Raw genomic sequence first — 26,302 nt, 5'->3', positions numbered from 1 at the left:
TGTTATATCTTCTGTTATAGATATTCTTATAACTGGAATAAACAGTGCTATGGCTTCTTCAGTGAAGGTCCTCACCATTTTGCATTCCTCGCTTACTATAGTTTTAGATAATAAGCATCTTTGGTAGTTACAAAAGTGAATGCCACATCAGTGTTTGGTTTACAACATGCTAAATACTTGAAACTCCTGGGACCAGATGCAACTAACCCACTCCGCAAGCAGAAGCCCTTAAAATGTCTTCTGCAAGTGTGATGGGGATTACCTCTCCTTTTCCTCCCCCATGACTCCCACAAATCCACTCTGGGAAATCCACTCTATGTGGGAAGAGAGGAAGGGAGGTTACTGCATCAGGCATGAAGATAGGTCAGTGGAAGCATAACAATCTCCTTACTGCTATGTTGAATTCCATCATTGCCTGGCAGCCAAGCGCTACTCATATTGTGGAACCCATTCATTTAAAGACCCCCATTCACTAGGAAAACAAGTATCCTCTGCATCATCCATAATTCCCACCACAATCTTTTATCCAATCTTGATATGATACATCTTATTGTTTGGATGGGGATGCTGTTCAGTAATGTACTTTACATGTTTAAAGTTGAACCTGAAACCTTTTACATGTAAAGTACATTACTGAACAACAGCCCCGTCCAAATGATAAGATGTATCATATCAAGATTGCTACTTTCCAGCTCTGATATGAACTGTAGCAAGCTGGATTTTGTTACATTATTGTTTTCATGGAAACACTATAGAATAATTGAGAGAGGACTTTGGTCCCAGGTTTCCTTTATCCGTTTTATCACCAGCTAATGTGATTCATTGTTCAAGCATAGTCCCTTAGGGGAAAAGAGTAGGCAAGACAAAACAAAAAGACAAATGAGCAACATTCTTTTTAGTTGCTTCTCTGCTAGTCTTTCAAAATAAAAGTTGTGCCGCACAAGTGTGTGTGTGTGTGTGTGTGTTTACTTGGAAATAGGTCCGTTCTGTTAAAAGCGGGGTGTTTTTAACAACTGTAGCCTTAATGTGTCATTCTGTGCCAAAATCCGCTCAAGGGTTGCACTTTATACAACCATAGCTCTCCTACACTTCCCAGCGCCTAACTACTGGTATACGTGATGCTAATTGTGTCACTTGCAATCACATTATTAGTTTTTCTGTAGTTAATTTCAGGTATGGAGCTCAACTTTTATTAAATTGCAGTGTGTGGGGAGGCTGGGCCTTTCTTTCCCCCTGAAACCTAACTGCAGCATGGGGGGAGCATAGCTGCCAAGTCTCCCGTTTGTCGCGGGAAACCCCCGTTTCCCGCTGTTATCCCCAGCGCCGTCTTAAGCGCCCCCGGAGTCGTGGTGCGCCGGATCACTCCGGCGCCCTCCCGCCCCGTTCCGGCGCCCTCCCGCCCCGTTTCCCAGCGTGGTGGGTGGGTGGGTGCCGCGCGCAGCGCGGGTGCAACAAGCACTGCTGCGCGGCAGGTGGGCGGGCAGGCGCAGCTGCGAGTCGGACCGGTCAGCCAGCAGGTGGGCACAGCTCGCGGCGCCCTCCTGGCGGGCCGGCGCCATGGTGCCCTGCGCCATCGGGGGTCTACGATGAGCCGGCCCTGGTTATCCCGAATTGATTATATCCCGCAAAGCTCCTGTCGGCGGCCATGTCACAGCTCCCGGCTCCTGGCTGTCTGCGCATGTCTGGACATGTGTAGAAGTGACTTCCAGTGCCGCTCTGCCCATGTCTCGGCACCCGAAATCGGGTGCCGCCAGCAGCAGAAGTCGCCTCTACGCATGTCCAGACATGCGTAGAATCGACTTCCGGTGCCGCGCCGCCGCTGATCCCAGATTTTTCAATCCGGGAGTTGGAGGGTATTGGGGGGTCGGGTCATCAGATCATGAAAGAGGAGGGAAGTGTTAAATTTCTACCTCCATGCCTAAAAACAACAACAACAACAACAAGAAGAAGAACAACAACAACACTCCCTTCTTTTCCCAAGGACCCAACAACACACCATGTATGTGTGCCTCAGCAACCATGACTATGGGCCCAGAACAGTTATTATGATTTCAGCAACCTTGCTACTGCAGCCATGAAAATTGGTATTGAGTATGTACATGTACCTAGCAGTTCAAAAGCACGTCAAAGTGCAAGTAGATAAATAGGTACCGCTACTGCGGGAAGGTAAACGGCGTTTCCGTGTGCTGCTCTGGTTCTCCAGAAGTGGCTTTGTCATGCTGGCCACATGACCTGGAAGCTCCCTCAGCCAATAATGTGAGATGAGCGCCGCAACCCCAGAGTCAGTCACAACTGGACCTAATGGTCAGGGGTCCCTTTACCTTTACCTTTATGTACATGTTAGGATGCGGGTGGCGCTGTGGTCTAAACCACAGAGCCTAGGGGTTGACGATCAGAAGGTCGGTGGTTCGAATCCCCGCAATGGGGTGAGCTCTCATTGCTCAGTCGCAGCTCCTGCCAACCTAGCACTTTGAAAGCATGTCAAAGTGCAAGTAGATAAATAGGTACCACTACAGTGGGAAGGTAAACAGTGTTTCCGTGAGCTGCTCTGGTTCGCCAGAAGCGGCTTAATCATGCTGGCCACATTACCCGGAAGCTGTATGCTGACTCCCTTGGCCAGTAAAGCGAGATGAGTGCCGCAACCCCAGAGTCATTTGCGACTGGACCTAACGGTTGGGGTCCCTTTCCCTTTCCCTTTCCCTTTTTATGTACATGTTAATGGTGACATCAAAGCAAAGAACACATTGCACAAAAACATGTTGCACAGAGACACTTAATAATTTTCAGTGTTCCGGTCTACCCCAGGAGGTTGTGGACTCTCCTTCCTTGGAGGTTTTTAAGCAGATGGTCATTTGTCATGGATGCTTTAGCTGAGATTTCTGCATTGCAAGGGGTTGGACTAGATGAGCATGGCCATCCAGACAGTTTCTGGGGTTTAGCAAGCACAACCTTTGTCTCAGTTCAAGTGTTGCAAATTGGAATCATAGAATCATAGAGTTGGAAGAGACCACAAGGGCCATCCAGTCCAACCCCCTGCCAAGCAGGAGACACCATCAAAGCATTCCTGACAGATGGCTGTCAAGCCTCCGCTTAAAGACCTCCAAAGAAGGAGAGTCCACCACACTCCTTGGCAGCAAATTCCACTGTCGAACAGCTCTTACTGTCAGGAAGTTCTTCCTAATGTTTAGGTGGAATCCTCTTTCTTGTAGCTTGAATCCATTGCTCCGTGTCTGCTTCTCTGGAGCAGCAGAAAACAACCTCTCTGGGAGCCTGCACACTCTTGCATTTCTACAAAACCATAGTTTAGCTCTGCAAACCAGCTATTGTAAACATGTGTAGGACTGCAGTGTCAGAAATGGCAAAACACACCAGATTCATTTCAATAAACAGTGTCCTAGCACCTGCTGAGGTTCCTTCTTTCTGCTCTTTTCTCTTGCTCTTTGGTGCTGCTTTCCGTTTTTTCATTCTAACCCGGTGCTTTTAACCTCTAGTCTCTAAGGAAACGTGTGGAACACAGTCTTCACAGTGCTGCACAAAAGCTTTAATAGTTTCTTGTTACTGCAAGAAGCTAGTGTCAAACATGCATAAGTAAATTCATAAATATATATTATCTGATTATAAAAACCACCTTTTACTAAATAGACTACTATGTGAATAATAATATATTTTCACCCTTCCCCCCCCCAAAGTATACCATTTCCACCTCCACCTCCTTACTACAAAATGAAACAATTTGAAGCTTAAAATGAAAAACCTTTGGCTGGTAGTATTTTTGTTCAACTAAATGCATGTATTATGCATCTGTGTGCTTTGGGTTATAAATGTGCTTGGCGCTTGCTGTAATTTATAAGACTTCACTTTTGGCTGATTTATAGGAAATTTCATTAATCTCTACAGCACAGGGACCTTGCAGTGAGTAGCAGATTGAAAATGAAGCCAGGGCTGGGTTTTTTAGAAGCTACCACAAATGAATCAGCACTGAGAGACTTTGAATAGTAATGATCATTTGCAGAGTCGAAAGGTCTTTTTTCACTTACACTAAGATCCGAAAGAAACATTTTTGGAGGCAACACTGAAATTGCTAACCCTGCAGCTATGGGAGATATATATTTTTTCTGTCGTTTAAATAGCCATTCTTTATTCCTGTGTTCAGCACACATTTACTAATGAGACTTTCTCTGCTGCTATGGCCAAATATGAGGATAGTAGAGAGTGTATCAGGAAATCAGATGAGTCTGCTTAATGGTGGGAGAGAGCTGATGCTCAGCTCAGCAGTTCACAGAAACTCCTTTTTATCTGCTTTCCTGAAAGAAGCAAACAATAAGCATTTGGTGAGCATTTCTATTCAAGTAGTAAAAGCTTTACTTGCACCATCCCTCAGTTCTGTGTTGTGTACACCATGGTGACTGTCCTTTAGGGGAAATAGCACAGGAAGCAAAGGCAACAGGAGCCTGCAGATTTGAAGGTGTCATATAGACCCTACACACATGTCAATCCTATACTCATGCTTGTCTTTTAATCACTGCTCTTGGTAAACTACACTGGTTTTGCATTCAAACAATTGTCTCGACTTCTTCCCATGTTTTTAAGCAGCAATGAAGTTCCAAAATGTACTGTTCTTGGTTCTTGTTCTAAACTTATTCCCTGACATGTTGGGTCCCCATCTTAATTGTTAGAATTTCTGTATCAGCTGAAAAACAAACATGGGCTATGAAATTTCGGTTCTATTCTATGCATGGCTTCATGGAAGTTCTTCTTGATAAAAACAAAAGCAAAAAAAACCAACCAAGCATATATCACAACAACGATAGTGTTGCATTTTCATTTATTATTATTATTGTTCATTTGCAGAATTTTTTCATGATTTCCAGTATTGTATTCAATTGTGTCCCTTTGCTGCCAGAAACAACAGAGGCTTCCATCAGCAGAATGGGGAGGAAGGCAGGTCTTGACAATTCTCCCTCTCCCCTCCTTGTGGCCCCCTCAATTCTGTTCCAGAAGATTGAAAGGCCCTTCAGAACAGTGTGCGGAAGGGGTGCAGAGCGCTGCAAAAGGGAGGAAGAATTGGCACCACCGGAAACGATCTTATATTTCAGTTAGAATTGTATTTCATTTTTTGTGTTATTTTCTTTTGGTGACTAGATTGGATAATTCAACAGAGAGTTCAAAGGATCAAGTACAAATTTTAAGCCTCTGTTAGTATATTAAGATGCATTCCCCATAAATTTGTAGGCAGGTGAATGGAAACTTATGTGTATCAAGTATTTCATAAAATCACCATTTTAAAAATAAAGTTGAGGAAATTGTAGTGCAAATTAACAATCAGAGCTAATATGATCCTTCTTTATTTGTTTCTTTCAGACTATTGGAACTCCTGAAGGACCAACACCAAATAAATTATGAATGTTGAACAAGATGACCTTACATCCACAGCAGATAATGATAGGTCCTAGGTTTAACAGGGCCCTATTTGACCCCTTGCTTGTGGTGCTACTGGCTCTTCAACTTCTTGTGGTGGCTGGTTTGGTCAGAGCTCAGACTTGCCCGTCTGTCTGTTCCTGCAGCAATCAGTTTAGCAAAGTAATTTGTGTGAGGAAGAATCTGAGAGAGGTCCCTGACGCCATCTCCACAAACACACGGTTATTGAATCTCCATGAGAACCAGATCCAAATCATTAAGGTGAATAGCTTCAAACACCTGAGACATCTAGAAGTCTTGCAGCTGAGCAGAAATCACATTAGAACAATTGAAATAGGGGCCTTCAATGGTCTGGCTAATCTCAATACTTTGGAGCTTTTTGACAATCGTCTTAGCACCATCCCAAATGGGGCTTTTGTGTACTTGTCAAAACTGAAGGAGCTTTGGTTGCGAAACAACCCCATTGAGAGTATTCCTTCTTATGCTTTTAATAGAATCCCTTCCCTGCGAAGGTTGGACTTGGGGGAATTGAAAAGGCTTTCATATATCTCAGAAGGTGCCTTTGAAGGTCTGTCCAATTTGAGGTATTTGAACCTTGCTATGTGCAACCTTCGGGAGATCCCTAACCTCACGCCACTTGTAAAACTGGATGAGCTAGATCTTTCTGGGAATCACTTAACTGCTATCAAGCCTGGGTCCTTTCAAGGATTAATGCACCTTCAGAAATTGTGGCTGATCCAATCCCAGATTCAAGTGATTGAAAGGAATGCCTTTGATAACCTTCAGTCGCTAGTGGAGATCAACCTGGCCCACAACAATCTAACACTACTGCCTCACGACCTCTTTACACCTCTCCGTCTAGAAAGGATCCACCTTCATCACAACCCTTGGAACTGCAACTGTGACATCCTGTGGCTCAGCTGGTGGATTAAAGACAAAGCACCCTCCAACACTGCATGCTGTGCCCGTTGCAACACGCCTCCTAGCTTGAAAGGGAGGTACATTGGTGAGCTGGACCTGAATTACTTCACGTGCTACGCTCCTGTGATTGTGGAGCCACCAACAGACCTCAACGTCACTGAAGGCATGGCTGCAGAGCTGAAATGCCGAGCATCAACATCCCTGACCTCTATATCTTGGATTACTCCAAATGGGTCTGTTATAACACACGGGGCTTATAGGGTTCGGATTTCTGTGCTCAGCGATGGCACGTTAAATTTTACAAGGGTGACTGCGCAAGACACGGGCTTGTATACGTGCTTGGTGAGTAACTCTGTTGGGAATACCACAGCTTCTGCAACACTCAATGTAACTGCACAGGAGTGTATTACTTATTTTTCAACCATCACAGTAGAAACTGTGGAACCTTCTCAGGATGAGGCGCGGACAACAGAACAGGTTTGGCCCACACCAGTCATTGAATGGGACACCACCAATGTGACAACCTCTCTCACACCACAGAGCACAAGGTCAACGGAAAAAACATTCACCATCGCTGTGACGGATTTGAGCAATGGGATTCCAGGAATAGATGAGGTTATGAAGACTACCAAAATTATAATTGGTTGTTTTGTGGCAATCACTCTTATGGCAGCGGTGATGTTGGTCATTTTCTACAAAATGAGAAAGCAACATCACCGGCAAAACCACCATGCTCCAACACGAACTGTAGAGATCATTAATGTGGATGATGAGCTTACAGGTGACACGCCTATAGAAAGTCATTTGCCCATGCCAGCAATAGAGCATGAGCACCTAAATCACTATAACTCTTATAAGTCTCCTTTCAACCACACAACAACAGTTAACACAATAAATTCAATACACAGTTCAGTGCATGAACCATTATTGATCCGAATGAACTCGAAAGACAATGTGCAAGAGACTCAGATCTAAAACATTTACAGATTTAAAACACAAGACAGTTTATTAAACAAAAATGACACAAATGACTGGGCTAAATCTACTGTTTCAAAAAAAGTGTCTTTACAAAAAAAAAGAAATTTATTTATTAAAAATTCTATTGTGAGAGAAAGCAGACAAAATTATGTGTATTCCTCAGAACCTCTTTTTGCTGCACTTATTTACCCTACTTCTTTCCCTCCCCTTTCTTCTTACCCCTTCCCAAGCCCATTTGCCATATTTTTCATAGAACAACTTGATTCTCTAAAAAAAAAAAGATTAAAAAAAACTGGTCTAGGGATTTTTGTAAGAATTCTGTTAACGCTTTGGGAATTTTTATGGTGAATTCTAGTGGTGAGATTCGGTCTATTTTGTCTTTCTTCATTTCATTTTCTTCTCATGCCCTTTTTGAAATGGTTCAACAGGGAAATGGATGTTAGTGGTAGATTCATAAGAACAATCAAGGAACAGCAACAGCAAAAATAACAAAATATTTTATTTTTATTTTTCACATAATGACCTGTTCTGTATTTCCTGAAGGGACCATTCTGTGGAAGAAGAAAACAGAAAACAAAAACAATCCAAGAAATTAATTTTCATGTGAGCATCTATAAAACCCATGATCTTTTAAACAATTCTAGAACCAGGATTTGTAGTTCAAACACTAAAATAAGATTATAAATAAAATATTGTTGGTTTTTTCTGTATTTGGACAGAAATCATTTTTAGTGTTGCTTCTGATGTCAAAAGGTGGTTAAAAATTCTACATTCCCCTCTCTTGCATTTTCCTAAAAATAAGAAAACTTTATAACTTACAACAGTTTGGATTTTAACTGATCATTAGTAATATATTTACTTTTAGTCTATGTAAACATTGGCATACCATGTGTGAAGAATAGTGGCCCAAATCAACCTGGTTCACATTGTATTGGTGGTTTGTGACCTGCTGCAGCCTAATTCCATCCCACCCTGCTCAGATAATGTGAAAAGTCCTGGACCACATGGAACGAGCCCATGCTGTGGTGCTTCCATACACCTACACTGTCAAGGGGAAAGGTTTGCAGAATGGGCTTCTCCCCACATATGGGTTGTTTTTTTTTTAATGTTACTTAAACAGTTCAGGAAGAAGCCATGCAACAGTTGCCATAACACCAGCCTATCATGGAAAGGGGTCTTAGCTCAAGCTGAGCCATGCTCCATATTCATGGGACCATTAACCCCCACAAAAAAAGGCTGGGTATCAGTGGCTTTTGGGTGACAAAAAAAAATGAAGAATGCTTGGGTGGTGGCTGGGCTTAACCTTAAAGTTGAGGTCGCTGAGGGTTTTCTTCTCAAACAAACAAACAAACAAACAGGCTTTATTGCCATTTCCACTGGAAGCTTGGATGGCTTCAGCAGCCTGGAAGTCTTCCCTTCAGAATTTGGAACAGAGTTATCCTGATAGAGCAACATTGTGTCATAATGTAGCGTCGTTCCCAAGTGGATTCTTGGGGGCTCCCATTGGTATTCCCCCCCTCCCAATGTCAAATAAAAGAGAGCAAACCCCTAGTCCACCTTGACTTAAATGCAAGCCAACCCCCAACCAAAAGTGTGTAAATTTCATCCCCCAAAGATTTATCCATACTTCTGGATGCCTTCTGCAACAAATAAAGATAATTAACCATAGAAAACATTTTAAATTTTTCTGGCTTTTGGGACATCTTCCAGAATGGGAAGAGGACATGTGGCAACAGCAGTGAGGGTGGGAAGAGTTAGATTTGACAGCGCTGGTTGTATAATATATATATATATTTAATGGTCCTAGGCCATGGTTTTACTTACTATCTCTGATATAGGACTAAACATCCACTCAGGTCATTACTTTGGTTGAATGAAAACGCTCACGGATGCAAATATGAATGTTGTTTAACTAGCCAGCACAATCAAAAGATGTCTGAGCGTGATGAGCTTAAAATGCAACCAAGGTACTGATAACTTTCAGGAAGCAACTTGCAACATCAAGGGGTTAACAAAGAAATTAAGATGTTCTAACAAATTGTTTTGGTTAGAGTCAAGATGAATGGAATAAGTAAAAGCCATAAGTACTACAGTTCCCAAATGAGAAGGCAGATGTGGAATCCCTGTGGAACGATTTTGGAAGATGTGTCTTCCCACCCAGCATTACAGCAGTGGTACAATCAGTGTGTTGGTGGAAATGTGTGGATCTATATTGTGTGTGTGTGTGTGTGTGTGTGTGTGTGTGTGAGAGAGAGAGAGAGAGAGAGAGAGAGAGAGAGAGAGAGAGAGAGAGAGAGAGAGAGAGATGTGGGAAGCAGATCTTAGTGAAAATTCTTCTCTGGTGAAATAATATTCCTGCATTAAAAATAGGGAAATGGGAAGCAGCTCAGATGACTCAGTGTACCAAGAGCAGAAGTAAGGAGTTTTTTCGCATAGCCCACCCACCCACCAACTACTCACCACAGCCAGTGTCCTAGAACCCAACCATGCAGGCATGCTATGTACTACAATTGCAGCAGTAGTTCTTGGGAGAACTCCATCTCCCATGGATTACAGGGCACAATGATGTGCTGATCCACAGTTCATTGATGAGCTCAGACTCCAGGGTGCCTTGGGTGGTAGGGAGGGGAAATAATGTGTCTCTTCCACATTCCATGTAAGTCTTTGAATGAAAGGGAAAGGGGGTACATTGGGAAGTGAGAGTATACTGGAAGATGTTTGGGGGGATGGAAGGCTGGCGAAGAGTGGAGGTTATGTTTTGAGCCACTGAAAATAAAGTTATTTCTAAATATATAACTTGGTAGTAAACCAAGCCAGTATGAGGTGACTGGGGACACACTCTTCCATCTCTAACACCTACTCCAGCTGCCATTAACATACCTCTTGCCAGCACATGTCTCTTGAGTTTACCACACAGGGTTGTTCTGTCAGGATCCCCTTCTGGTACTTGTACATGACATCTGTTAAGGGTTTCTAACCCTTTGAAGCCCTTTTACCCCCATGGTGCCTTTTATGGGAGAAAAGCTTCTCAGCCTGCCCAGTGCTTATGCAAGTGGCAAGGACTATTTTTCAACAGCCTGGAGATCTTTCAGGGTGTTCCAAACAATGAAAGGAAAGGAACACAATCCACAAGGAAGGAATGTTTGGTCCTCCTTGTTTGTCTGGGCAAGCAACTCCTTGTAAGAAAAGTACGCATAGCCAAATGATAGGCAGACTCTTTTGTGAAGAAGGTGCATGCCAACAGACAATTTCTTATCAAAACAAAAGAGAGTTGTTACAGAAAAGGAGCAGTTGGGAATAGCATTAAAATAGCACAACAGAAAGTTACGTGCCCAAATGTACACGTGTACACAGGCTGACAAAGCTGAAATACCGGAGTCCTCAAAAGTGGTAGTATTAGAAGCATCATTCTGTTTCAAGCCATTTCCAAAAGTGGGGGGGGGTGCATTTCAAAGGGCATTTCAAAATGGGTGCATACAATATGGGATGTGGGCAACTCCAGGAAAACTTTGCACCTCACTAGAAGTGAATTCTTTCAGGAAGACAGCAGTTAGGGAGAAAGGAAATGCAACTTCCATGAAGACTTGTGTCCCACCAACTGTTTTGCAGAGCAAATCCAGACCCTTTTGTCACAGGCTAATGGGTAGCTGAGAGGTCCTCAAACAGATTATAAAAGAGGGGCATGTAATCAGCCAATTAAGAGTAGGACAGCTCCCACCTACTTTTTCTGTATGCATGAGAAAAATTTCCAGAAGGCAGGCAGGTAAAGTGACTGACTTCATAGCATACTCTCTGTGACAGGATTCAGACACAGGAAATGTAATATTTGCACCTTTTAAGTAGAGCTGGACCATATGTTGCATATGTTGACTGAGTTAAACAAAATGGGTGGCCTGTTTAAGAATAGGAACTGGAGGATCAAGCTGGTGACTAAAACAACAAAAATGTCACAGGTCTACAGCAGAGTCCAGAGCACTCGCAAGTTTTAAAATGAAAGGTTTTGAGACCCAAGATGAGAGCAATGCCAGAAAGTGACTCGTGAATGATCCATTAAACTGATACATTCTTATTAACTTGATTTGGGGTTGGATGCTAATAAAATAGTCAACATTACCATTGCTGAAATAAATATCTTTGCAGTCTGGTTTTTTATGTATTGTGTTGTTAACTAAATCAATGGTGACAAAAGTTACTGACATTACTGTGAGTTGATTGCAAGCAGACAAAATGAATATGTGTTGACATTGTATTTGCACATTTGTCTAAAGAATGCCACATATTAGGGGCTGGGAACTTGAAATCTTGGAGAAGGGGAATTCCAGCTGAGAGGGGAAAGGGATAGGTAACAGGAGCAGACACTTCCATACGCATTTCCTATAGGCTTCCCACATTCTTGTCTCTATTGCATCTTTTCCTGGAGAGTTTCTGTCCCATTCCCTTTCTCAATAGCTGGTGGGGATGGATTTGGAGAAGTAAGCCTGTCTTTTGTGCTACTCCGGTAAAGTTAACTGAAGACCAAACAGTATATGTTAATGTTGTCTATCTTTTGCATGTCTACAGAAGTATGCAAATCCTATTTATTCCCCATGCCACTGTAAAAAATATTTTATTTTGGACCAGATTTTAAGGATTTGGAGTTCTGGCTGAAGAGTGGAATCCAAAACTACGACATGAAAGAAGTAAAAGGATCTCATTCCTACTTCCAACTGGACCACTATATTCTTATAAGAAAATTGAATTCTTCATCCCTTTGAGGGGCTAAATCAAAGTTGTCTCAAAAGATATTTGAAAACTAAATTCATGTATATTCATTCCAGTGTAATACAAGTATATCCACTAGTTGGCAGAGGGTACTCATGAAGAACAAAATTTGAGAAGTAGCTTTGCCATTCACAAGTCTTCTGTTTGGGGGCCAAAATAGATCCTATTTTAATGATGTAGCTAACATCCACATCTGGAGATTTCAAAACATTTAATCCTAGGCACAGATTAGGGTGACTCTCATTGGGACCATAGCACACAGGGAAAACAGGCTTAACCAATCATTACTCTCCCCTTCTGTGTTGCAGTTAACCTTAAGAAGAAAAGCTCCTACTGGCACAAATTGGAACTTTTTTGTGTGCTTTTTTTAAAAAAGGATAATTGACTTATTGAGAGTTGCTGGGGTTTTTTTCCAGGATCATGGCTGGCTTGGGGAAGATTTAACCTCCCATCCCTGTGCACTGCAGTCCTTATGAAAATTAGTTCCCATTTAGTATTAAATTTTAAATAAAGAAACTGAGGTGGCTGCTGATGAAGCCACACAATTAACATTTAGTTAATTAGTTAGTTAGGTGTAGTTTGAACATTATTTATTTATTTATTTATTTAACATTTACAAATTATAGAACCATGAGTTTGGTCACAATAGGTGACCAATAGGTATATTAAAAACAGAACTTGAGCAAGTCTGCATAGGTCCAAAAGTGTATAAATGGAGCTCAGTTACAAACATGAGTCTGATGTATTTCTAATTGAAATCAAATGCCTTTGATGGGGTTTACGTAGAGTTTAATTGAATCAATGCTGAGACCAAATGTTGCCTGTCAACGATGTAAGATTATCTACATATGATGGCCTCACTTCCTCATGTGGTAAATTATCACAACAAAATCTAATAATCTAATTGAGGATAATGATTTGTATGTCAAATCAGAATTTATTTATCTGAGTATTTTTTCCCCCTTCTCATCAATCTAGTCTATACTTTATGACCTTTTTTTTCCCTGAAGAGTTTTAATTCATACTACTCAATCTTAAGAGTGAGCAAGATCAACAGTCTGTAGAACAGGCTTCCTCAAACTCAGCCCTCCAGGTGTTTTTGGCCTACAACTCCCATGATCCTTAGCTAGCAGGATCAGTGGTCAGGGATGATGGGAATTGTAGTCTCAAAAACATCTGGAGGGCTGAGTTTGAGGAAGTCTGATGTAGAAGAACTGACCTGCTTGTTGTGTGGAAGGTCTCTTGAGCAAACTGATACGCTTAACACAGCTGTGATGAGGGCTGCATTTGCTCCTTAGGCTGCCAAGCGACTGTTACAGGCAGAATGTCAGACCTGTAAAAAGGACCCTGAGTGTGGATTACCATGAAGCGTGTGTAGAATGTGTCCTTTTGTGTGTGTGGGACACAATAAATATAATTTGTAATACTCTCCCAGGAAGATTTTGCAAAATTTCATTGTTTTCTCTTTAGCATTAAAAAGTAAGGGAATTTAAGAAAGAGTGTGTGTGTGTGTAGAGAGAGAGAGACATATGAATCAATGTACTTAATTCCTCAGTAGAGAGATTTCCTATGACCTGTCTATTTGCTGGTTCACCATTAAAAATGAACTGCTAACATTTTTCCTGCAGCCCCAGTCAAAATCAATAGAACATTGTGATGTAGTCTACTCAGCAAGTGCAGATGTTAGTTTGTTCAACATATCTGGTTCATCCCAGGGCTGCTGTTTGTCCAAACAACTGGATTTATACCAAAGGACAGGATGTGTACTTTGAGCTGCATTATCCAACACCGGGGAGATTTCCAGGAAAAAATACCATCACCTTTTAAACCTTTTTCCTAGGGTAGGCAAACTAAGCCCCGGGGGCCAGGGTCGGCCCAATTGTCTTCTAAATCTGGCCCGCAGATGGTCTGGGAATCAGCATGTTTTTACATGAGTAGAATGTGTCCTTTTATTTAAAATGCATCTCTGGGTTATTTGTGGGGCATAGGAGTTCGTTTATTATAATTTTTTTCAAAATATAGTCAGCCCCCCCCCCACAAGGTCTGAGGGACAGTGGACCAGCCCCTTGCTGAAAAAGTTTGCTGACCCGTGTCATAGTTCAACCATTTTCTGTCTAAATTGTCATTGTTTCCTTAATTTTCCTATTATTCATGTGAGAATGAAATAAAGGGTTTTTGTCTGTTTGTTTCTTAATAATCAAGAAAATATTTAATGCTTGGATTCTGTCAGGCACCTTTAAGTTTGTGGATGCTCTTAAGCATCCCAGACTCTTTCCGTGTATATACAAGCACGCGCTGAATTGAGAAAATGCAGAAAATTAATAATGTGAGCAATGTGCCCATGTAGTAGAGAAAGATCTTTAGGGGGTATTTTGGAGAGACACAATGGATACCGGTACATTTAGAGCCACTTACATAAGAACCCAACTGCAACTCTTGAGGGGAAGGAGTAACAGCAGATATTCTTCTCAGACAGCAGATATTCTTCTCTTAAAACAGCAACCCAAAGGGCAGTGAGGGTCCAAACATTTACCTCAACCACTAGGAAGAGATAGTAGTCCTGTGAAGTCATTTGAGACCCTGGACTCAATGTGCTCTCTTTCGATAGTAATGTGTATTAGGTCCTGCCCACACCATCTATTTCATGCACATTTAAAGCACATGGCCTCACCTTTAACAAACATTTCTGAGAATTCTTTGGGGGAGGCCATGTGCTTTAAATGTTTGTGAGATGTGCATTAATTATATTGTGTGGCTAACACCTTACTTGTGGTGTTAAACCACTGAGCCTAGGGCTTGCTGATCAGAAGGTCAGCGGTTCGAATCCCTGTGACGGGGTGAGCTCCCGTTGCTCGGTCCCAGCTCCTGCCAACCTAGCAGTTCAAAAGCACGTCAAAGTGCAAGTAGATAAATAGGAACCGCTACAGCGGGAAGGTAAACGGCGTTTCCGTGTGCTGCTCTGGTTCGCCAGAAGTGGCTTTGTCATGCTGGCCACATGATCTGGAAGCTATACGCCGGCTCCCTCGGCCAATAATGCGAGATGAGCGCGCAACCCCAGAGTCGGTCATGACTGGGTACCTTTACCTTTACCTTTTAACACCTTACTTAAACTTGTAAGAGCTGGAGGGAACCTCAAAGTCCAGCCACCTTTGATGCAGAAAATCCACTTCACTTTCATAAAAATGCAGTACACCAGCCCTGCTGCATCTGGGGGTTCCCCTGCTCATTTTTGTGAGTGTGACCCTGAGCTTCTACCGCAAAGTCCTAACCTAATGGCACCACTAGAAGAAAGCAAAGTGCAAAGATGGGTAGAGGTGGCCCAGGGTTGGTTCCGCTACAATCATGCACTGTCTGCCCAGAGGTTCTAGCAGCCAGTATATGGCAAATGTTGTTACTGGCTTATCCAAGTGCAAGCGAACAGATGCCTCTGAAAGGTTCAGCTGAATGTGTTCAGACTCATTCCCTATCTTTTAGCGGCTGTACTAAGGTAGAAAAAAATATAATAACTTATTGAATTGTATATTCTGTGGTCTCATTAAGATGAAAATGAAAGGGAAATCTCCAATGTTTTATCTCCCAATTTATTATTAATTCTTGATTATCATTATAATTAATGAAGGATTCCTGCTTTTTATTTTCATCATGCTGTCTTATGTGACAGACGGAACAGCATAATAAAGTAGCCCTGAAACTTCATTTTCAAATAACATCACTAATATACAAATTCATGTTTAACATCAATTGATGTTCAGCGTGCAAATGGGAATGGGAACATCAATTCACTTTTGAGGTGGACCTTAAAATTAATTTCTGGAACTTGATAGGGTGCTGTGAGGGTCAAAGTAGATGAAATGTCTTGGGCACGTGAAGTGTATCTCTTGATTCCCCACCACTACCACCACACACACACATTAATGGTGTGGTGTGGTCCAAATTTGATTGGACCAGCAGTAGATGAAGTATTTAATACAAACTAAGAATTCTCTTTCCCAAGTTCTTTTTGACCTACTGTGGAAAAGATACATGCACCCAGTATCGTATCCACCTTGTATGGGAAAGCATTTTGGTAGGTAATGCTTTGACATTATAGGATTAGAAAGAATGGGGAGATGTACTACTAGTATCTTTATATGGTCCTAAGAGAAGCTCCTCATGGTGTCCCATGAAAAATGTTCTCTTTACAAAAATGAAGAGCTAAATATTATTTTTAAAAAATATTGTGCTCAATTAACTACTCTGTGGTGGAGATGTGCACTGAAATGAGGGGCATTCGCTGTGGTCTGTGGAACAGTGAAAGCTTGGTGGACAGATCAACTTTTTTGAGCAAATGGAAAATCTGGCATTGCTGTTGCTGTTTACACATTTCAGTAGGAGCTATTTCCAGTCAACAAACCCTGAATTTTCTTCAGTTTGGGGATGTGGAAGGAATCTGCCATACTCAAGAGGACTCACCTGACTCCATCTGGTCAGATCACGAACTACAACTGATAATAAGTCTGCTTCTGAATCCCAATCCTCTGGATCCTTTTAAGGGGTGGTCTGAGAGCTGTAGCACTGCCAGCCATGTTTTCCACATATGTTTCCCAGCTCATTATCAAATCCCATAACTTCTAAAGGGACTTGGAGCATTTCTTGCATACCTTATGGCAGCAAGGAGATGAGTACACTAACCTTTTGGGGTTTTAGAGAGCTGGATTGTCTTTTTAAAAAATGGAATGGAATGGAAATAGCACTACAGGCCTCAGACCACTTCATATGTTCTGTGTAGATTTCTGTGATTCTTTTCTTTTTAAAAAAATATTTATTAGAAAACTGGGGCAGATCAGACTTCAATGGATCTGTATATCCCAATTTCAGGTAGATGAACTATATTACCTTCTGAGATTCACTCCAGTTCATCAGTTCTTAACTAATGAGCCATTTCATCATGTTCTTTCTTTTAATATGACTAGACTCTATATTTTCTAAAAGTTTTATTATGCCTTTTTGTGCATGTGAAGTAGGGATGGAAGAGAAATTGGAATTAGTTCACATTTAAAGATGAATCTACCTAATCTTTCATAAACAGTATGAGAATCAAAGTGTATCCATACTTCAAAATACATTTTCTGAAGTGCCAAACCTCTAAATTCTAGGACAAAGAAACCCTATAGAGATGCAAGCCCCCCATTACAAGTTCATGGCTTGCTCTCATGATGTAGTACTCAGAACAAAGACATTGGAGACAGAGTAGACACCATTAACTTGAAAATGAGACTGCTCTATCCTTGCCTCATAGACATATATATATATATAAAAGTGAGATAAGACTTCCTCTATTTGGTTTATTTTATTTTCACCTTGAATTTCCCACAGGCTCAACAAAGTTCTGTTTTATAGAAGCATCAAAGAATACCGGTAAAAGTGAATCGGCATATTGACACAAGGAGTTGTTTAGGCTGAATCAGATTACTAGTTCATCTAGCCCAGTATTATGTACTGTTACTGGCAGCTAATCCCTAAGGATCAGCTGCTCGGTATCCTTTTAACTACACATGCTGAAGAATGAACCTGGGATTATCTTCATGCACATATGTGTTTACAATTGAGATACTATGATTCCCCAGAATGGGTTTTATTTATTGAACCTGGGGGCCATTTCTGTAGCCAGGTGTGCACTGGCCGAGAGCTTAGCATATTGCAATGAAACCTAATTTATCAGTTGAGAGGAAGCAATTTGCAGTGAGAAGATCACATTTCTCTGCCCCACTTGGGGCCTTCCTGGAGCAGTGGTGCAAAACCGACGATTCTTGAATGTCAATCTCATTTTTACAACATAAGAACATGAGAAAGAGCTCCATTAGATCAGATCAAAATCTAACCTATTCTCACAGTGACCAATCAGAGGGAGATCTGCAAATAGGACATGAGTATGATAGGACTCCCCCTAACCATGTGCACCAGAAACAGATACTGGATGTAGTAGACAACCCTCATGTTAGTTCCCATTGATAACCATCATTTTCCATGGATATTTTTGAACCATCCAAGTTGGTGATTATCTCTGTAGCTTGATGTAGTGAATTCCATTGCCCATAGCTACGTGCTGGGTGAAGAATTACTATCCTGAATATTTCAAAACTCAGCTGCATTGGACAACACCAAGTTCTATTATTATGAGAGAGGCTGAAAAACCTCCATGCCATACAAAATTTTATATATGTTGATCATGTCCTCTGTTACTAAACTAGAAGGCCTCAAACGTTGCAACCTTTCATCAGAGAGGAGTTGCTGCAGCCTCTTGATGATCTTGGTTGTCCTTTTCTGATCTTTCCCAACTGTTCAATCTCCTTTATGATGTGTAGCAACCAGATCTGTAGAGTTTTCCAAATGTGGTCACACCACAGATTTGTTTTAAAGTGGTGGCTTTATTTTCAGTCCCTTTCCTAATGACCACTAACACGGAATTGGCTTTTCTTCACAGCTGCCACACACTGGGTTGGCTACCTGTTCAGACTCCATTAGCATATATGTGAAGTTAGGGGTGTTGTGTCCCCCCCTCCATTGTTCATCTCTTTACACTTCACTGAACTGCACTTGTCATCTTAATGTCAATTCATACTTGGGCATTTCTTCACACACCCTCTTTATTTTGGCAATTCTATCTTGAAAAATGCTTTCCACCAATTTTATTGGAACAGATATTTTAAAAAAGATTTTTATTAAAGTATGAGAATTTTTACATACATTATATTCTCTCCTTCCAATTTTTAATTTCCCGTACCATTTTTCCTTTCCCTTCCCACCCCTCCCCCACCCATAATCCATTGGAAGGGTTCAAACAGTTCTCCTCAGCCAGGGGCACAATGTCTTTAATTTCCACTGGATGTCTTCTGGTCCAGTAGTTGTTATCCATTGAAGATAGGGGTTCCATCTGGTCCTTATAATAGTAGACTTGGCCCTCCATGTTATTTCTTGTGACATTACTGCCACGATATCTGACTGAATAAATTCAAACAAATAATTAGTCCAGACCTCTACTGTCCATTTTTCTCTATCTTTCCAACCTAAAGCTATTGTTGCCTTTCCCGCTAGTATCATTGCTTTGAAGGTGTGCTGGTCACCTTTCTCTATGGCTGTGTTTCCTAGTATACCCATTGTCATGAGATTGAAGTCTATAGGTAACTTCACTTTAAAAACTCCATTAATAACCTTAAGAATTTTATTCCAGGATTGGAACAGATGTTAAGCTAACTAGTATCTACTTTCTGAGATCACCTCAGATCCCTCTTTTAAAAAGTAGTGTTTACCTAAGCCACTTTACAGTCCTCAGGTTAACGTCTAGATCTCTGAGACAACCTCCCTGATTTTATTAGAATATCTGCAAATTCACATTTGAGTTATTCAAGAACTCTCAAGTGGATGCCATTTGGATTTGGTGATTTATTTTTCTTTATGAAAGCCTGAGTAGTGTAGTGGTTAAAGTGTTGTACTAGGATCTGGGAGACCAGGTTAGTCATGGTATTTCAAGACTGATGAGGTGTTAAGAACTGTAGGACCCATCTGCTGCAGGCAGCCTGTTCCACATGTGACAAACCCATTTTTCCTGCCTATGTAACATCTCTACATAAAAAAGAAACCCAAAACCCAATGGAAGTTTCACACTTCCACTTTTACCTATGCTTGCCAATATGTGCCGGTATTTCAAAAATCGCCAGAATCAAATGTGAAATTTGTTGCAGCGTCTGCTTCCAGTGATTATTGGGCTCGACACAATCACAGACCAATGACAGCCAAAATAGTTTGGGCTATCCTTTTTTCAGTTTATTGCATGTGCAATTTAGTGTAGCATTGTGATGGACTGATCCTGCAATCAGCACTGATTTTTTTTTTTGATAAATGGTTTTGCATGTGCTTGCCGGGGGTATATTTCACCACCAAACATATGCTGCTTTATGTCAATCAGTCTCAGAAATGAATACCCTATACTGATATTATATTATAATTATGTTTTGGAAGTCATGTCACAAGATGTAAGAGATCAAAGAATTATGAGGCACATCTTCTGCAGCAAAATATTTCGCATTGTTTCCTGACTTTGAAACAGGAAGGCAAAACCCAGCATGACGCTCTATTCTTTTTTTCTGATCAAATCTATTTTGTCATGCAAAGATATATATCAGAGAGGCGTTTTTATATTGCTATTTACTATGGCATCCACATGACATAGATTTAGGGAAAGCTACAAAATGTATACTTCACTGTAGTATTTCTACAACTGCAGCATTAAATTCGAAATTTGTTTTATTGCAAAAAAAAAAGAGACAGAGAAGAAGAAGTGTTATAGTGGTAGTAGAACAATGCGAACATGTGATTTTTCTGTCTCAAAGTCCCTCTCCTCTCCATTCATAGAGCTGGTTGTAATTTAACGACATGTAGACTATCTATGAAGTCATATTTATCCCTCAGAATAGCTGCACATTGCACTTCTTAGATCTGAATAGCCAAATCACATTTGACTTAAGGGCAGGTCTTTTTTTTGAGCCGGAACTCACTCAGACTCAGTTCTGACACCTCTCAGGTGAGAACCATTTCTATTAAAAGAGAACAAGGAAGGTGTTCCACCACCTCTTTTTCTAGAAAAACAGCACAGTTTAAGAGCATAAGAGCCTGCTGGATCCGGCCAATGTCCCATAAGCACTCTCCTCTATTATTATTTCCAACAACCGGTATTCAGAAGCATACTGTCTCTGAGCATGTGTGGAGAGCATACCTATTGTAGCTAGAAGGTCCTTCCTCTTAATTTACAACTAACAGTTCAAAAAGTGTCCCGAGCAATTTGTTTTTTGACCAGCTGCTTGAAAAGCAAGTGGCAATATAGTTCCCCTCTTGAAAGTGTTTGCTTCCAAGAAACCTTTGCATTAAAGCTCTGGCTGAAATCACTCAAGCTAAACTATGCTGCTGGATCTATGAACAAACCTTTGAACATGCCACCTTGGGCTCTTTTCTCAGCGCCAAGTACTTAATTTCAAGATTTGACAACAGTATTCAAACAATTTCTGTCTGAAACAGCTGTGAGTATTATCAAAAACACACAGGGGCGGATGAATATCATAATTTTGTTTTCACTTGATTTCTCATTTCCCCATTATTAAGTTTGCTTCTCTTCATTTTCACATTAGTCTCTCTCTCTCTCTCTCTCTCTCTCTCTCTCTCTCTCTCTCTCTCTCTTTTTAAAATGCAATTCTGTTTATATTCCTTTCACCTAATCCAATTATTCTTGTATACAATCTTGCCCAATGTATCCTTTTTTGCAAGCAAAATTCCCTAGTATTTTTTCTACATTCTTTTCACTAATATGAGCACAGCATTAGTGAAAGTGCCCCTTTTCTATTTGCTTGTGGTGTTCATTTCAACACATTTATTGTTAGGCCGCATTATCCCCATGATTCAATGTTTAGCCATCTCATAAATGCGGGAAAAGCAAATGGGTAAAGTTTTATGCCAGTTGAGGCTTGCAATACATAATTAGCTGAGGTAAACAAGTACCTTTGCTTCAGTGTGATATGGCTTCTTGTCAACCATCTACCAGTTATATTCATATATCATCCTCTCTGTGTCATGTTTCTTAATCTATTTAGTTGAGGAATCTCATAATACCACATAAGGACGTTGTCCAAAACGATTTGCCAATTTATTTAGTGCAGACTGGTGGTATAATAATTCCATTTTTGCATTTGAAATTCCCTTTCATCTGTTTTGTTCACATTTCCCTGAAAAACAGAGAAACTGGGTTTTCTGAGGTGTTGCAGGTGGATACCAGTGGTGTTGCAGCTTGGAATACTCTCCCCAGGTGTTTTTCTGGTGCCAGGAAAATACATTTTCATTTGTCCAGGCTCTTAAACTTTTCTTGATCCGTTTTATTCAAATTATTTTGACATATTTCTTTTCCTTCTGTGTTTATAGATTCAACTAATCTGGCGTGCGAGTGGAAGGCAGCACAAGGGCTCCTGCTAGTACCGTGGGCCTTTCCTTTTCTCCTTCCCCATCATGTGCCCCAAATCTGCTCAAGGGTTTCCTTCCCATGTGGTTTAAATATTGCATAGATTGCTGGGGAGGTTTGGGATGAAGCTGTGAGGAAGTGAAACTCTGTGGGTATGCTATGAACTGTGCCTCAGTCTGACGAAGTATAAAGCAGCTCTATATCTTTCTATGTCCATATGCTGTGTTAGGATTGTTTCCATAACAACACAGATGTCTCCCTTGACAACATGCCCTCCCCTCCTACACGTGTAACCTTGTTTTCTGCATTTCTAACATACATACCCAGGAAACTGGTACATCACACTTTGCATTCCCTTTGAAGTCCACACTGGTGAGCAAAAAAATTCCCCATCATCTGACTTCGAAAACATACATCGCTAAATCTAATTATTTTGGAAAAGAAATGAGCAGTTATCCCCTCCAAGCCTGGCTACTTTAATATTAAAAGTGAAGGATTATGTGGCCAAATATATATTTACTCAGAAATATGTTCCATTGAGAAAAAGGAAAGGGCATTACTTCCATGTAAATGCATATGAATTGCAACCTAAGATAAATAGTTGATGCCTTTGATGCTGTTTCAACTCTTGCTGTCCTGAAAAATAAGATAACTCTTTCCTGGGATCATTCCCACCTCCTACCCCCATGGGAGAGCAGGGGGATTTCTGCTACTATGGGGACCTGGTGGGGGGTGGGGATGGGGATTTCGGGTGGCAGTGATTATTTAAAAAAATATTATTATTTCATTTGTATACAGTGGTACCTCTAGTTATGAACTTAATTTGTTCCGGAGGTCCGTTCTTAACCTGAAACTGTTCTTAACTAGAGGCGTGCTTTCACTAATGGGGCCTCTTGCTGCTGCTGCGCCACTGACACACGATTTCCGTTCTCATCCTGGGGCACAGTTCTCAACTCAAGGTAACTCTTCCGGGTTAGCGGCGTTTGTAACCTGAAGCATTTGTAACCTGAGGAGTTTGTAACTTGAGGGAACACTGTACACCCTTCGTCCGTAGATCTCAGGGTGACTCACAACATAAAATTACAATGTAAAAACACAAAATGTGTAATAAAAACAAGAACAAAACCGCAAACCAATACCCCCCATCCCCTCACCCCTTCCCACAAATATTTAAAAGGGGTAAATGATGAATCAGCAAAAGGCCTAGCTGAAGAGAAATGTTTTTACCCAGCCCCTAAAGGTGTATAATGAAGATACCAGCTGTACCTCCCTGGGGAGACCATTCCACAAACAGGCCACCAACTCCAGGGTGTCCTGGAGGCCCGGGCATCCATAAAACAATTTGTGTGGGTGTCTGGCCTCCATCCCCCACTGTTGCTGTGTGCCAACCACTGGTGGCTGCCTTACCTCTGGTGCCCTGCAACTGGGCTGGAGCCTGCGCCAGGGGTCTCTTTGCCATTACTGCCTGGTTGGCTGCAACAGAGGATCAGGGTAGGGTTGCTTTACTATTAAATGAGGGGGTCATGTTTTCTTCTCCCCACCTCAGTTTAAAAATCTGTGGTAGGATTAGGGCCTGAAAGAAACAGAATGAAGCAGAGCATGCTGCAGAGGAGGTGAAGGAAACAGACATGCCCCCATCCCATTCAGTCACTTCAATGAAGTCAACCCCAAGGAAGGGGTTTCTACTTCTTTCTTTCAATAATAATAATAATAATAATAATAATAATAATAATAATAATAATTAATAATACTTTGATAATAATAATAATTTTCTACTTTGATAATGATGATGATGATGATAATAATAATAATAATAATAATAATAATAATAATAATAATAAATTAATTTAAAGGGACCTACTGCTGGGAAAATGCTCACAGGAAGCTTGCAACAGTTTGCAACATTATTTGGCTAATGTTTATGGGTTGTATCCAATGTAGCATTAAGGCTAACATTCTGTCAGCCCAAGGATTTCACAATGGAACAATCTCCCCTGCTCCTTCCCTTGTGTACCCCATAAATCTGTTCTGGTGGCTCTACGACTGCTCTGGAGCAGATTTGGGGATGGCAGAGGGCACACACAGAATGGGGAGAATGGGAAAATACCACGGTTCTAGCCATTCCTTTTTGTAAAAAAAATGTTTAGGGGTACTCTCATTTTGACTCAAGAAAAGCACCATTTTATAGTTTAAATTGGGAAAAGTAAATACAGTAAATGGACAAAAGTACAAATATTCACAAAATGTTTAGGGGTACGCGTACCCCCAGGAAGAAAACAACACTGGTGCTAGCACTAATCATTGTGATAGTGCAACTATTTGGTTGAATACTTCTCCATGATTCTTTGGATTGCACCATCACAATTCCACAATCCCACCTTCACAACCCCCCTATCCTCAATCACTGGCAGACTAGCATAATATCTCAAGCAGCAACCCTTGAGAATAAATAATTAAAAGTAAGTTGTATTGAATTGAAATTTCAACGCACCACTCCCACTCCTAACATCCCCATACATGCTGACTCTATGCTCCTGATCTTCATGCACTGATGTCTGAATGGGGATTCTTTTAACTGAACGTGGTTAGAATTCTCTCTGCCACTAGGAGCCTGTGCAATAAAGACTCCCAATCAAAAGGAGGGTTCTAGCCAAGTTCAGGTGAAAGCTCAACATCTGATGTTTAGAATAGGGGGCAGGGCTGGCCTACGGAGGAATACTGAAGTCAAGGGTGGCAATGCACACCTGTAGCCCTACCCACTTGACTCCTCAAGTTCTTTTGGGAACCGAGTTTGGGACTGTTGAGTATTTCGGACTGACCTGCAAGTCTGTTTTCTCTCCCTCTCTTTTTCTACAGAACATTAGTTATTTCAAACAATGTCATTTCCACCATTTCCCACGGAACATTGTTCCAGTCTTAGTTCTAACTTTTAGAATGGTTCTCCAAACATACAGCATATATTGTCCTTTTCTTAATTTCACCCTACATTGGAGGGGGAATGACGTAGATGATCTAATAGACATTTCCTATCTCTTATTTTTACGATTCACCGATTTTGCAAATTGGTCAAAAAAAGCAATCTAGTTAGTCTTTCATGTGCTTTATTGCTAAATGGTACATTATACTTCAGGAATATTCTGATTTTGCTCTTAGAAATTGCACTTCCTATCCTTTTCTCCATTTTATTTCCCTACTCCCCTGTCTTACCTCCTTACCATGTCCATCTTAGGCCACAAAATATCCTTTTCTACTAAAGACCACATCTTCAAGATAGAAACTGCAGGGACAATCAACATTTTCTAGACCTCTGTATCTATTCCTATGATAGGATTAATTTTCGAAGATGGGTGCCTGCTATCAGCACATGTATAAAGGTCTCTGATTTCAGAGATTGGGTCTCTTTTTAATATTGTCAGTCTTGTTCCACAGATGACAAGAGCACCATACCTGACGTTTTACCTAGAAGTAGTTTCTAAAGAGAAACTGGTTCTCTGGTTAGGGCACTATCAGTCCTTGATTGTCCATTATCTCCTCTATTACATCTATTTTCTTTAATTATCTGTTCAGAATACCCAATCTCATGTCAGTTCATTCGTCAACATGCAATGAAGAAAGAAACAATTGCCCAGTCCCTTAATAGCAAAATAACCATTTGCTACAATGTGTGATTGGAAGCACCCATTTTTGTATTACAAACCAGAAGAAAACCCTTGCTAGATATTGTAAAACTAAGTGTGTTGCTTTGCAATCCAGACTGTCTCCCCTTTGACCACTTATCACTGCCAAAAAATGTATGAAGCTCATTCACCATCAATTTCCTTTCCCATAGCTATTACTTCTCATGAAATGATGCCCCATACTTCCTGTATGCCCTTCCTCAAAGTGAGATCTACTTTTCCAGCAAAGCTTTTCTTCTCAGGTATGGCCTCAATTTCCTACACTTCCATTGTCATATGACTTCCTCCTGTCATTTGTCAATATCAGAGCTCTCATCCCCTTCCCTAGTTTGTTCACTTAATGTAGATTATAAACTAGTGGACAACTGGATCACTGTTCTTTTGGTGCCTAAAACATTGGTATTAAATAAATGTCTAGGTGTACAAGTAGCAGTAGCGACACTTCACATAGAGCAAAATAGCTTTAAGTCAATACCAGCAAGTTTACAAAAAAAAAAAAAATTGTAAAAACAAACGAACAGGTAAGCATATATACTTGAAGTTCAATCTTATCCTGATCCATATT

The 26,302-nt window shown here is 40.9% G+C and overlaps 1 protein-coding gene and 1 long non-coding RNA gene across 3 annotated transcripts in view; one reads left to right on the top strand and one right to left on the bottom strand.

Moving 5' to 3' along the window:
- LRRC4C (leucine rich repeat containing 4C) overlaps positions 1-7,421 on the top strand; it is a 137,455-nt gene extending 130,034 nt beyond the window's left edge. For both annotated transcript variants that reach the window (XM_060278575.2, XM_088669022.1), the window contains one exon: positions 5,362-7,421. In XM_060278575.2, coding sequence (XP_060134558.1) covers positions 5,404-7,314 — 1,911 coding nt within the window. In that variant the 5' untranslated portion in view covers positions 5,362-5,403 and the 3' untranslated portion in view covers positions 7,315-7,421. The remainder of the gene's footprint in view (positions 1-5,361) is intronic.
- Positions 1-26,302, bottom strand: part of LOC148687642 (uncharacterized) — a 680,192-nt gene that overhangs the window by 495,260 nt on the left and 158,630 nt on the right. The gene's annotated exons all lie outside the window — the stretch shown is intronic.

Source organism: Zootoca vivipara, chromosome 1 (assembly GCF_965207765.1).
Source record: "Zootoca vivipara chromosome 1, rZooViv2.hap1.1, whole genome shotgun sequence".
NCBI classification, from domain to species: Eukaryota; Metazoa; Chordata; class Lepidosauria; order Squamata; family Lacertidae; genus Zootoca; species Zootoca vivipara.
This window is presented reverse-complemented; position numbering and strand designations above follow the sequence as displayed.